The sequence below is a fragment of the Lissotriton helveticus genome, chromosome 7 (assembly GCF_964261635.1).
Source record: "Lissotriton helveticus chromosome 7, aLisHel1.1, whole genome shotgun sequence".
Classification (NCBI taxonomy): domain Eukaryota; kingdom Metazoa; phylum Chordata; class Amphibia; order Caudata; family Salamandridae; genus Lissotriton; species Lissotriton helveticus.
Window position 1 is genome coordinate 607,162,301 of NC_136068.1, and position 14,044 is coordinate 607,176,344.

The following is a 14,044-nucleotide window of genomic DNA, read 5'->3' on the forward strand; positions in this document are numbered from 1 at the left end:
TGGAGTGGAAATAATAAATTTTACTCTTCCAAAGTCACAGACTTACCCTACTGTTGCACTGACTGGAGTGAGAATATAGGGGCTCATTACGATGGCGGAACGATCGCCACCACTGGACTGACGGTGGCGATCGTTCTGCCATCGTAACAAGATTTACCGCCACCATATTAGGATGGCGGTGGTTATCACGGCGGACACAAAGTATGTCCGCCGCTTTTCTGCCGGTGGCAATCATTACGATTGCCTGCCGGGCGGAGCAGGGCCACTGATAAGGTGGCGAGGCCGCCATGGAAAGGCTGGCGGGGATCTGCTTTGGGGGGCCGTTGCGGTCCCCCTCTGTTGGGGGTTGTGGGGGGGTGCACTGGGGGTACCCATGGTAGCCCCCTACAGTTCCATACACCTAGTGGCAGTCACCATGCGGTGCCTGCTACGGTGCTGGGAAATGCTGTGCATGCTCTTTTACCATTGTGGACGGTCCGCCCGCCATCATAATGAGCCCCATAGTTCATCCATTCAAAATCCAACATTTTCTCTACTATTGCACAGACTGGAGTTGGAACAGTAAATTTCACCCCTCCGAAATACAATGCTTTTCCTACAGTTGCATAGATTAAAGTGGGATTAGTAAATGTAACCCCTCCAAAGTCCAACACTTTCCTGACAGTTGTGCTGTTTGGAGAGGGAATAGTAAATGTCATCCCTTCAAAATCCAAAGTTTTTTCTACTGTTGCACAGACTGGAATTGGAATTAAATGTAACAATATGTTACAATTATTACCACAAATATATATAGATAGGTATATCTTTTCATAGTAATACATTTAAAATAAAAAAATGATATAATGTAAAATATCTTTTTTAATTATTTTATGCCATATGGATTGATGGATAAATAGATAGATATAGTATTAAATATTAGTGGAATATAATTAAATCACATTATATTAAAATGATGTATTAAACTATTTAACATTTACTTCTTAAAACTCCATTTATATTAATATATTTATATTTTTGTCTACTTTTTTACGATATTAGTGTCAATGATATTTTGTTCCCAATATTTTTGTACTTACCATTATAAGTATAGCTTTAACATATTATGGTAAATTATATAATTTTTCCGATATTTGGCAACAACAGGCTTAATTATGATGGCAGTCGGTCAGACGACCGACCATCATCCCAGTGGTAATGAGACTGGCTGACAAGGAGTTGGCGGTCTCACCCATCAAATAACGGTTAGACTGCCATGTAGGCGGTCGTGAACTGTCTTTTTCTACTGCAGGTTGTGCTGCGGACCAGGAAAAGGGACTTAGCACAAGCCGAAGTGGAAAAATGCAGTTTGTGCACATCGATGCACTGTGTGCCAGGCATCATGTGGTGCCTGGCACAAGGTGCATGGATGTGTGGGGGCACAATACATGTGCCCCCAGGCCACTTAGCAGTGGCCCACCGGGAACCTGCTTGGGGCCTCCAAGGTCCCTTGCAGGCTGCCTTTTTGTGGAGGTGGGACCACCATGAAAAGGCAGTTGGAAAGGGATATCCTAAGGCCTACCGCGTTGCCTGAGCGGGCCCCGCCCCCATTGTAGGATTAGCGATCCCACCGGCATCCGACTGGATCTTTGATCCTGTCGGAGGCAGCGGTCCTACCCCGTATTCTCTGCGCTCTAAACGCCGGTATTGTAATCCGGCGGTCGGACCGATTCCCAGGATGTCGGGCGAACCACCACGACTGCCAGTCGGTGGCTGCCCTCCCGACATCGAAATGACCCCAAAATTCCTTACAACAATATTTTGTCAGTGATCCGATAAAGTGCTAGTCTTACTCAAAGGTTTTTGGACAGTGGTATCTTGCATAAGAAACAACAGACATGTAAGAGGGCCCTCCTGCATCTGAGAGTGTTGAAAAGTATTTGGAAAGGGCATCACACGCTCAATTTCCGTCCGTTTAGCCTAGCGAGAAACATCTTTGTATCATCTCAGAGTCTCTACCAATCAGTATATCTGACCTCTAATATAAGATTTAAGGTGAAGTGACCAGAGCTGCATGCCACGCGAACCATGGAAACTACACAGCAGAATCTCCATGGCAGGGGTATACCCAGGCAATCCATATTCTCTATTAACTGCCTTTGACATGCACTTAGTTTACCATGTGTGCCATCATATCAGGCTACCTAGGTTTTCCACTTTCCAGTCGTACACTCTCTTTGCCTAGATCTACAAATTGTCAATATTTACTTCTGTTTACCCTAGCTTTGACTGCTTACTAAAATAGCACAACCTCATTGTGTGTCAAAGTCAAGTCAAATAAAACTTTATTCGGATTTCTTTTAAAGCCATAAAAGTCCATAAAGCGATACAAAAGGGGATGATGGATGGAGCGTTTGAACAAATCAAACACTCACCCCCAGTCAACTGGTCTGGGTTTAATCCATCACCATTCTTTAGCCCACTCAGCCACCCCAGTTCAGACATGGCCATATGCAAATCAGTCTGACCCTGTGCCTCATGGGAACAGTCCAGCCCGAACTGCCAAGACATGCCTTCCCTGGACCGGAAACAAGCTTCCTAAGACCGGTTTCGGATTCATAATCCTCATCAGCCAGGCTATCTTGAATCCAGTGGCCAAGTGAGCAAGGGACTCACGTCTGAGCATACCCTGCCACACTTAGGGCAAACAAAGCGAAAGTACATAAAAACATATAACAAATTCAAACATTACTAGTCAAATTTGTACATTAGGAACACTATTTAGATCTGGCATTAGTGTTTTCCGTCAGATTACGTTGAACACACTATCCTTTAGGACAGAAGTGATCGTAACTGTTCAAAAATACTAAAAATACCCCAAAATGCACGTGCAGCGTCTATAGTGCAAACTAATGTGCAAAACAGCAAATGAGCAAAGTATGCAAAGCATTCTACAGTATATAGGAAATAGTAAACATATATAGGAGGATTATCAAGAGAAGAAATCTGTGACATTTCTATAAATCGACTGGTGTGCAAGAAAGCATATGTGCAAAATATACAACTAATAAAAACAATGCATTTTGAGTAACTATAATAGCCTCAATTTAGCAAAGTTATATACAAATGTTATCAGAAATATATGACATTCAGATACCACGTACATATTAACAAAACAAGTGTTAATACTTCAAGACCTGTTCCTGGTAATATACCGTTCATCTCTTTCATAAGTTATATCATCCAGGTATGTCAGAAGCTCCCTTCTGTTTATTTCTTGGGAGATATACGTAGAGACATTTCAGGAAATAACGTCACTCTCAAGTTTGCATAAAAGGTTTAGTGCACCTTGCTAAAATAAAAATATTTCAGTTAAAAAGAGTCGATGTATAAGGGACCTTCTAATGTCATCATAAAACCTGCAAAACAAAATGAAATGTGCTGTGGATTGGGTGGCTTTCCCATCGGACCGACATTTGGGTATATTTTTCGCCCCATGCCTCTTTTTTGGTGAATACAACAAGGTGATGTAGAATATCCATCCGCAATGTTGTCAAGTAAAATGTGTTACTCTTATTAAATAACCTTGTAAGCCGTGGTGGCTGGCAGGTCCTGAGGGTGGTGAGGCAGGTGGCACGAAAAAAGAAAAACATTGTATTAAATAAAACACACTTACCTTCTTGCAAAGAGTGCAACGTCCTCATTCATCTTCTCTCCTCGAGGCAGGCTCCCAAGCCAATTCTGGTCTGCTCTGATGTTGTTAACCAACATGAGAGCCGTGCCATGGTTGGAGGGAGCGTTCTGTCTCAGTGCTCCACAGTGCACTGGAGGCCAGCACTTACTCTCAAAGTGCGCATGTCTGGCTGGCCGTCGTAAGACGGCTGGCCAAAGAGACGTGCACTTTGCCTGTGGTGACCTCAAAACTTGCCGTACATTCCCCTTCTAACCCGTATCTTACCAGTGCTATCAGGAAGGAATAGAATTGCGACAGGTGTGGTACAATTTCTTCTGGTGTGCCCATTTCAATCATGGTCTTCCATAATTTGGCCTGGTTATCATGATCAAATGTACTACTTAAATCAGCAAAGCAGAGATGACTATGTCCCCTCTTTGCTAATGTGTATTTGAAGAAGATTAATGTTGATAAACTGCTCCATCATCCCGATATCCCTCCTGAAGCCATATTGGGAGTCTGTTAGCACATGATCATCAGCTGCCCAAGTATCTAGACTCTCAAGCACAATTCTCCCCATAATCTTAGTGGATGAATTCAAGAGGGATATAGGGCGGTAACATTTAGCATCCTCCTATCCCCTGTTTTTAAAATTGGGTCCATTATACTGTCTGTCCAAGTGGATGGAACACATCTTTGGGCCACTGGGTTCAGTATTGGGGCCCATAATGTCATATAAGGCTTGAATGCATCCACTGGGACCTCTTCGAGCCAGGGGCTCTCCCACTACCAGACATTTGGATGGCAAGTCTGTCCTCCCCGATACTAACCACCGAATTCAGGGGAACACAAGGAACAGAGATTGTGGCACCTTTGCTTGTGATGGGATACTCATTCCCAGAGTTAAAGATGCTTCCAAAATAGGATATCCAATCTGTTGCAGTGACAAGTGTCTCCATCCTCGGTTCTGAGTCATCTTTCAGGAACAGAGAGTGTATTACCCTCCAGAAGAGTTTGGAGTCTCTAGTTCTCGCTGTCAGTACCAAGTTAGCCCAGGTCTGTTCTTGTAACTTTCTATTTCTTTGGTCTATAGTCTGTTTGTATATATATCTAAGCTGTTTAACTTCTTCTTTGTCCCTAGGGACAGACTGTAGGGCTAATCTTTAATTCTGATTAGTCTGCATGCATTGATGATCAAACCAACCTATATTCCTCTTCTTAATAGCCTTAAGGACCACTTTTGAGTTGGTTGCTATAGCCAATGTGATCTTACTAAAGGCTGCCACGATCATATCCGGGTTGGGGGGCTTTTATGTCAGTACAGACTGACAAGTTTTCCTTGTTATCTTTTACCACCTTTTCCAACACAAGGACACTTCATATGTCCCCATCCATTTAAGGCTAATTCCATTGTTCCTAGCAACTGCAATGTTAGACGCTAGGCGGGTAACTTCCTGGCTCATTGTTTTGATTTTTATAGTTAAGGTAGGGGATAAATAGGCACTAAAACTAGTAGGTTCTACAGAAAAGGACCTGAAATCTCCATGCCATTCGTTGACATTATAATATGGTCAATACAGGATGTGTTCCCATTCCCTTGAAAGGTAAATAATGATATATTTTCTTCATCTCCGTCTCGTTCCAATAACTCAATATTATATTTGCATAGTAACTCATTTATCAATTCCCCATATCTATCGTGAGGGAAATGAGCCTGATTATTCCCCAGGGCATCAATATACCCACACACACCCAAAAACCCTGAATATCAATACTCACTAATATTAAAGTCCCCCACCCAGATATAAACACAATCAGTCTAATGTCCCTTAACAAATTTAGCAAGATCAGTACCAAATTCCTCCAAAACTCTGTACCTTGTATTGTTAAAAACATTATTATAAAAATGTATCAGTGCAAAGAGTTGCTTCATGTCTGGTTGCAGGATGACCAATTTAAAAAAAATAGGACTTAGTACATTTGACTTCTTTAAGATCCCTGGGGCTGTGGTAGATATCAAAATCGCAGGGCCTCCTTTAGCCTGTACATGCAATGATGGATCACGAGTGGGGTTATAGTAACAAAGTCATCAATGTTACATTTTTGTTGGTGCCAAGTTTCCTGTAGACATAGCAGCGGCACGAATTTATATGGCTTTCCAAACCTTATTGTCAGTTTTATTTTTAATCCCTGCAACATTACAGGATCTGATTTTAGTGTGCTGTCTAGGTGCAATTTTCTTGTTTTCTGCCTCCGTTCCATTTTCGCAATGCTTAAGTTCTTCACACCTCTAAATCCGCACTGTCCCCCCCAATGTCAGTCCTGATTGATGAGACTTGAAAGTGGAGCAAAACGTTGAGCAGGCCAGGGTACAAGTATGCCCCATCTATAGTTACCTTGATGGAGCATCCACGAAGGGCCCTGTGATCTAGGAATCATTGCTGGAGGTTTATAGAAAAAACCAAGAGGGACGGCAATAATCTTTTTGACAGAGCCCTTGTGATGTTGTTTTCTAATCTGAATTTTAGTTAGAAGAGACTTTACCACGTCTGGGGAGCAAAAGGTAACGTTAACAGCCCCCAAGGCATATTTTCCAGGTGGGCCCAACCCAATTCGCCCTTCTGACCACAATGATTTCTTGGTGGATTAATATTGAAGCTAAAGTTCAACATCCAGTGAGCAACTTTAGTTCTTAATTCAGTCCAGTTCTCCTTAACATACGGTTTTAACTTTGGAGCGCCCTTCAAAACAATGATGTAAGGAGTGACATCAGGTGGTAAATGCGGCGTGTCTCTGATGGATACCCGGGACGAAACCCCGTTTAATGAAGGATACCTACAACTAAACTGCCCGGCCAAGAAAAAGAACTTTGGTCGTCCGTCGGGTGGTTTAATGACTTTGATTTCAACGAAAGTGCTCAGAGAAGTAAAACTGATAAAAATGAAATGTAAATGGGTTCAGACTAGCAGAATAGAATTATTGTCAGTGGACAAGAAGTATAAAATGCTGACTATAATGAATGTATACATGCAGTGGGAGAATGGGGCAGAGTATGAGAAGGAGATGAAGCTGTTTAAAGAAGATGTAGATTCTGTTGCAGAAAAATATGTATTGGATACAGTGATAATAATGGGGGATTTCAATCATAAACTTAACCCAAAAAAGGCGGATATCTGGAACAGAGAAATGCTAGAGGTGTTTGGTATAAACCCAGCAAGGTTCCCAGTAGGGGAGATATCAAAACATGAAGCAGCTCTGGTATACTTCCTAGGAGGCAGGGGTTTCCAATGCCTGAATGGAAGAATGAAGAACGACTGCCCAGCAGGGAAAACTTTTAAAGTAGGCTCCCAGAACTGCCCAATTGATTATATGTTTTTACATGCCTGGAACTTCCCCCAAGTACAGGAATTTAGGTTGGAACAAAAAGAGATTAGCGACCACATCCTTCTATATCTAAAAATACAAGGGGGAAGAAGCCCACCCAGAGATAAAGTGATCACCCAGGAGGTGGAGTACCCTAGACGTGTGACGACACGACTCACGGAGGAATATCAGGCAAAACTGCTAGCTATGCAAATTAAAATAAAGCCGGAAAATCTTGAGAACAAAACCATGAACTGGTTCATAGGTAAACTAGAGGAAGTTGTCTGTTGTTTAAGAATTGAATTGAAAAGGGTCAATAATACAAGTCGTAAACCACCCGGTAGAGTAAAATGGTTTTCAGTAGAGTGTCAAGCCAAAAAACGAGAGATCCGGGCAGCACAAAGAAAACAAAAAAAGAACTTTAGCCAGGAGAGACAAGATCAGGTAACCCGTTTAAAAAGAGAGTATAAAAAGATGGTAAATGACGCTAAAAGGGCATTTAAAGAGAAATGCTGGTCAAACCTGCTGGAAGCGATTGAGGATAAAAACCTAAGACAATTTTGGAAATTGGTAAAGGCAGCATTTAGCCCCCCAGAAGGGGAACTAAAATGTGTAGTTAGTGAGGCCGATTGGGAAAAGTATATTAGGGAATTGTATGGGGCAAGACCCACCACAAACCAGGTAGTGACAAATAAATGGCAGGAAATATCAGCAGACCTAAAAGCTAAATTTAGCGTAAAACAAGTAGAAGATACAATAAGAGAGCTGAATTTATCCAGAGCAGCAGGTCCGGACAACCTCCCAGCAATAATTTTAAAGTCAGACATAAACTGGTGGGCAAGATTCTTTGCTCAGATGTTTGGTACAATACTAACAGAAGGCAAAATGCCAGCCAACTGGAAGGGGGCTATAATTAGGCCCATCCATAAAAAAGGTAGCATGGAGGCACCTCAAAACTACCGCCTGATTAACCTCCTTGATATAGGAGAGAAAGTTTTCTCTAAAATTGTATTGAAGCAACTCAACATATGGGTAAAAGAGCGCCAGATTGTCCCTACAGAGCAAGGAGGTTTCAGGGAAGGGCACTCGACTATAGACCATGGGTTTGCACTGTGGGCATTGGCGAAGAAGTCAACGGAACAAAATGGCAAGTTGTGCTGTTGTTTCGTCGACTTCCGAGCCGCATTTGACTCGGTTGATCGCGCGTGCCTATGGGAAGCATTACTTAAAGTAAACATCCCGAGTGACCTCCTGACAATAATAAAGGAACTACATAATGAGAACTGGGCGCAAGTCATCAAGGATACGGAGGGCTCCTTAACGCAAAAAATACCCATCAGAAACGGCCTAAGACAGGGGTGTGTGTTAGCGCCGCAGTTATTCTCCTTATTCCTGTCAGACCTCCCAGCCCATCTAGAGGTCGAAGGTAGTGCAAGTCCCAGAATGAACGGAAACAAGGTGGCCTGCCTACTGTATGCAGACGACCTTGTTATTGTAGATCAGACAGAAATAGGCCTCCAGCGTAAGCTCAATGCCTTCAACGCATACTGTGCTAATAAATTTCTTATTGTCAACCTGGATAAAACTAAAGTACTTTGCTTTGGGAAAAAATTAACCAGATTCAATTGGTACCTAGGGGAGCTCAAACTGGAGACGGTGAATGAGTATCGCTACCTAGGTATTTGGTTCGACAAAAGCCTAAAATGGGATATGCATTGGGATACACAAAAAGCCAAAGCACACACATCGATATGTGGTCTAAAAATGTTCAACAGGGATTACGGTGAGATGTCGCACAGACCAATGCTAAGGGCCTTTGAGGCAATGATACCTCCCCAGGTGCTGTATGGGGCAGAAATCCTTTATTTGAGCGGTAAAGGAGCCTGGGACTTGGTGGAGGGTAAATGCCTCAAAGGTCTCCTCTCTCTCCCACAATCTGCGATGGTGCAAGCCATAAGAAGGGAAATAGGCACAAAGTCCTGGGAGACATTAACTCAAATGGCAATACTTAGACTTTGGAAACGTCTGGAAGACCCCGAGGGACAAAAAGTAGCACAATGGTGCAAGAAGGAAATCCAAACGAGTAACCTAAAATGGGCAAAAATGTGCAGGGAAAGAGTTACGCAAATCTGTAAAAAACTAAAGGTAGAGGTAAACCAGGAAACTCATCAACTCCTTTGTACTAGGAGTGAGTTGAAATCAAAGGGGAAGGAAATATCGGGATTGTCCGATATGGAATATCTAGCGAAAAAGAAATCAATAACATATATGATGGGCGCATGGCTAAATGAAAACTGGTTCCCCTACCTAGACATCCTACCCAACCGCGGACTTAGGCAGGAGATCTTAAGGCTGAGGGTTGGTCTAAACCCATTGTTAACAAATAAAGATCTGAAAAATAAATTGTTAGACAAAAATGGATGCTGTAAATGTAATCTGGGGTGCAAAGGAGACCTGGTACACATCCTACTTGATTGTCTGTTTTTACTGGAACAGCGGAAACTGTGTTCCTAAAATATGATATAAGCTCTAGAGCGCAGGCAGCCAACCTGTTAACTGAAATACCCACTATCGACATTGCGATTGCTCTTGGGAAATATATAAAAGCAGCATTAAGTGAGCTAAGGAATCGGGAATAACAGGTACATTCTAAAGCACTTTAAATCAATGAAACTAGCCTAGCTGAAGGAAGTAGCATGGGTTTTTTATTTTATTTTTTTTCTTTCTCTCTTTTATTCACAACTGTGGAATGTTAACTAAAATGCAATTTTAAGGGCGTCGATAAAGGATGAAGCGTGTGTAAGAGTTTTAACTAATATGTGATGGATTTTATTGGGACAATGTTTTAAATGATTTGAGCTCATTGTTTTAACTTTTTGATACTCGCTTGCACTTGTTTAAATGACTAAGGTCATAATAAACATACCTTTTGACTTGACTTGATACCCGGGATCCAGCCCTGTCTTTTCTATATTAATTAGTAAGGTTCTCTTACCTTCTCGGAGAAAGTTCAAGCAGTGGTATTTTTTGCGGTGCCAGTTTAATTAATGCAAAATCTCTGTGGCACAGGGGAGCGAGGCATATGAACAGGATTTATTGGTGTAGGTTGTTAATTCCTAGTAGGCTCGTTTATTCTGGTCACAATTTGTTCAGTACATGTGGCAGCAGCATTTTGGATGGATTTGCTGAACGTTTAGCTATATTCTCAAGTGCTACCAGATTCTTGGTTGCAATCGTATCTTGTGTCTTCGCACACACCTTGGAATTATTGCTTTTCCTGGCTATATTAACATGAGAGACCTTAGTCGTTTTATTGGAAATAGCCACCGGTGTTCTACCCAGCGGCCTACTTCTCTTTGATGGAGGTGAATCCAATTTATGGGTAAGAGAGAGCTCAATTAAGTGCAATGGGTAGTTAAAAGCAGTAGGAGCGTTTTTAAAGTTTAATGAAATTTTGGGGGGATTTTGAGGCATCAGGAGGCTCTATATGTATTATGTATCCCCTATGGTTTCCACAACAGCACTACATAAAACCTCACTTACGGCATGCTTAGTTGCAGCAAGCCTCTCATCCACATTCATTTTTTCACTTGAAATTAAGCCCACTTATTCCCTTAAATAATTAGTAATTGTATTGTTAGATTTTCTTCTGCCTTTTTCCCATAGAGCCTTCGTTTAGTTCCCTTTTAACCATGGTTTAATAGTTCCCGCATGTTCAGGGCAATTGGAATTAGCCCCAGCCAACCTCAATCGTAGTAACAATGCATGTTGCACTACAGAGATGGTAGGAGCAGTTGCTTGTGCACAGCAGGGAAAGGTAAGATTGACCCTTCCTCCTCCAGCACTTGCTGTTTCTGAGTTGCCGACTCTTGGGGTGACACAACACACTCTTATGCGTAGGGGGAACAATAGGCACCACATATCCACACTCCCTATGCAAAGTGTTCGTTTGATACAGTCACTTATGCAAATAAAACAACTTCCAGTACAGATGCATACTAAGATAACAGAACTTTATTGAAAACACAGAGTTAAAAAAGTGATTTACCAGATAATTCTGAGTCTACTCACAGATTTCTAAATACCGAATCAAGGGGGGGGGGGGCTGCCCTCGCTCTTCCTGGCAATGACGGGCAAGGATGGGCCTGTGCTTGGCCCGGACGCAGCCCAGGCCCAGTCTGCACGGCAAGAGGGGTGAACGCACTATATAGCGCTTGATATGCACCGCAGGTGCCCAGTGGCCGCTGGGACGGATTGAGGGAGGCGTGGCAGAGGAGGGTGGAAGAAGGTTAATAAAAAAAACATTTCACTAACCTCCTCACCGCGTCTCTCCCACTGATCCCTCCACTCCGGCCAGAAGAGGAAGCACCCAGGCTCCCCTAAGCCAATCACAATGCTGCAATGCAGCACTATGATTGCTCTGAGCACCATGGCTCGGCGCTCAGATGGGAAAAGGAGCCTGGGCATGTTCTACACCCAGGCTGTAATGCAGCCTGGGTGGAGAACATGCAAAGTGCCATTGACTGTTTAGCTGGGCCAAGACAGCAGGCCAAGTGTACATGCGTACTTACAGAGTGCCCACCACTCCTCTCCCGGGTCCTCTGTCAGCAGTGCAGCCCCGCCCGCAAAGCTGCTGCAGCAGGTAAAAATTAAATGATAATAACATTGAGTTATTATCATTTTATTTTTCCTTTATTTAGACTGCTAAAAAGCAGTGGGGTGACGCTAATGTGGAGGAGCCGCCACTGCAAGTGCCACTAATCACATGACCACATTCTGGGGCCCTGCAGTGTTCTGGTTGATGTAGTTTGCCCCAGCAAGTCCACCAACAAAACACAAAAGTTCCTACGCGGGGGATGGGTGAATGCGCTATACAGCGCTTGATATGCACAGCAGGTGCCACTAATCACAGGACAGCCTCCCGGGGCCCTGGAGCATTATGGTTGATGTAGTTTGCCCCAGCAAGCCTGCAAGTCCATCAACAAAGCACAAGTGATCCCAATTGTGTATCATTCTTTCCTGCTTTCTATTATTCCCCATCATTCTGTTCCTTCCAGACTACCCTTATCACTAAGTTTCATTTTTTTCTGGACAGTCCCACCAGACCTCTGCCCCTGGGCACAGATGTCTCAAGAGTGTGCCCGACACTTACCGCAACAACCAGAATGACCTGCTCATTGGAGTCCAGCAGCTGCTCCCTGTCAATCGCACCACTCACAAAGATCTCTCCTGTGAAAGAGTTAATGCTGAACAGTCCGGGACCTGTAGAATCTGAGGCAAAAACAAAGAGATTTAAGAAATGCCATTTCATGTCACCCAAGCTGCCACTAAAAACTGAGGGGCAGAGTTACTACTTCTGGCGCATCTCTGCTAATCAGCAGCGATGCGCCAGAAGAGTTGCGACGCATTTGCCCATGGTGCTCCACCACTGATGCGCCGCAATCACAATGCGGCGCACCGTGGCGCACGGATGGGCAGATGCGTGTCGCATCCCCCGGCGGAAGGGCGGTGCATTGCTGGAGCCGCGTCGCAAGCGCGACGCAGCTCCAGCAAGGCTCGGGTGCCCCTATTCCCAACATGCTCGTCAATCCTTACACCTGCTTCAAGGAGGCGCAGAGTGTTGACGCAGCGTGGTTCGTAAAAGTGACTGAGTGAAATCTTGTAGATTTCACTCAGCCACTTTTCAGAGGCGGTCCTGCGCTGGAACGCCACCCCCTCCCCCGTGCTGGAATGCCCACATGTGGCGCAGGGCTTTACAACGTGACGCATCTCCCTAGATGCGTCACATTGTAAATACCCCGCAGCATGGCGTTGGCTTTGAGCTGCCGCTGCGTCACAAAAGTAACGCAACGGCGGTGCAAATGTGCCGTACGGGGCTTGTAAATCTCCCCCTGAGCACCTTTAGTGCCCCTCCCACCTACAACACGGTCCCCTGGCCTCTCTTCCCAAGGTGTGTTTTATGCATTCCCTGCTCTCTCAAGGTACCTTTTTCTGCCCCTTATTTTGGATGTTGCCCCATGCCAAAGTCCATCTCTTCTTCACCGTGGTAGCACCCCCACCTCCATATACCCCTCTTCATTCCACTGGCTGTGCAATCCATCCCAATTCATACTCCCCCACTTCTTTCGCCTCCTCAAGGTAACTCTGTTTTGCCTTTTTCACCTTCTGCATAAGGTCTCCCACTTCATAGCTCCCCTCATTTCAACCTCCTTGTTGTAGCTTTGCCCCTCATAGTTCTCCTTTCTTCCACCTTCTTAAGGAATATTTTCCACCATGCTAGTTCCTGTGTTCTTCTATGAAATGGAAAGAATTTATAAATGAAATGAAAAGAATTTATAAAGTACACTATACCCTGAGGTGTCAAAGCACTGATGGAAGGCACTCTTAAGCATTCAGAAAATGGCCCAAAGAGGCCAAAGGAGATTGAAGGAGAAAAGCCATGTTTTTCAAAGGTTTTTTTAACAAGGCAAGTGAGTCAGGCAGAGTAGGTTGTATGTCAGCACAATGCGGGATATTACCACGCGTGCCATTACAACGCTGTTTTTACAACGCAAGTCATTACAACGACTTGCGCTGTAAGCGCTGGATAGTGGAATAGTTTAATTTTCTATTCCAACTCCAGCCCACGTTACAGTAGGGAAGGTGTTGGAATAGAAATGTAAACTATTCCTTGTCCAACAGCGCCCTCCAGCTCAAGTCGTTGAAACAACTTGTGTTGTAAAAGAAGCGTAGTAATGGCAGCGTGTGGTAATGCCCGCGTTGTAATGGCCGTTCCCCGGCAGAGTATCCGCAGCCTGGCAGCAGCCACCGAGATGGAATGAGCTCCCCATCTGGCCTTCCGAAATCTGGGAACTAACACCTTCTTGCGGAAGGAGGATCTAGGAAGCCTACTAGGGGCGTACCAGTGGAAGAGAGAATTAACTTGGCTGGAACCTATATCATGCAGGTCTAGAAAGAGCACGCAAAGAGCCTGAAAATCATTGAGCTGATTAGACTGAGGGCACAAGGTGGCAGTTTCGTGAAGGCACTCAC

The 14,044-nt window shown here is 44.0% G+C and overlaps 1 protein-coding gene across 2 annotated transcripts in view; it reads right to left on the reverse strand.

The window, feature by feature from the left end:
* CDHR2 (cadherin related family member 2) overlaps positions 1 to 14,044 on the reverse strand; it is a 365,548-nt gene that overhangs the window by 144,748 nt on the left and 206,756 nt on the right. For both annotated transcript variants that reach the window (XR_013598636.1, XM_078652806.1), the window contains exon 11: positions 12,165 to 12,283. Coding sequence is in view for 1 of the 2 variants with exons in the window: in XM_078652806.1 (XP_078508932.1) it covers positions 12,165 to 12,283 (119 nt within the window). In the remaining variant the exon portion in view is untranslated. The remainder of the gene's footprint in view (positions 1 to 12,164; positions 12,284 to 14,044) is intronic.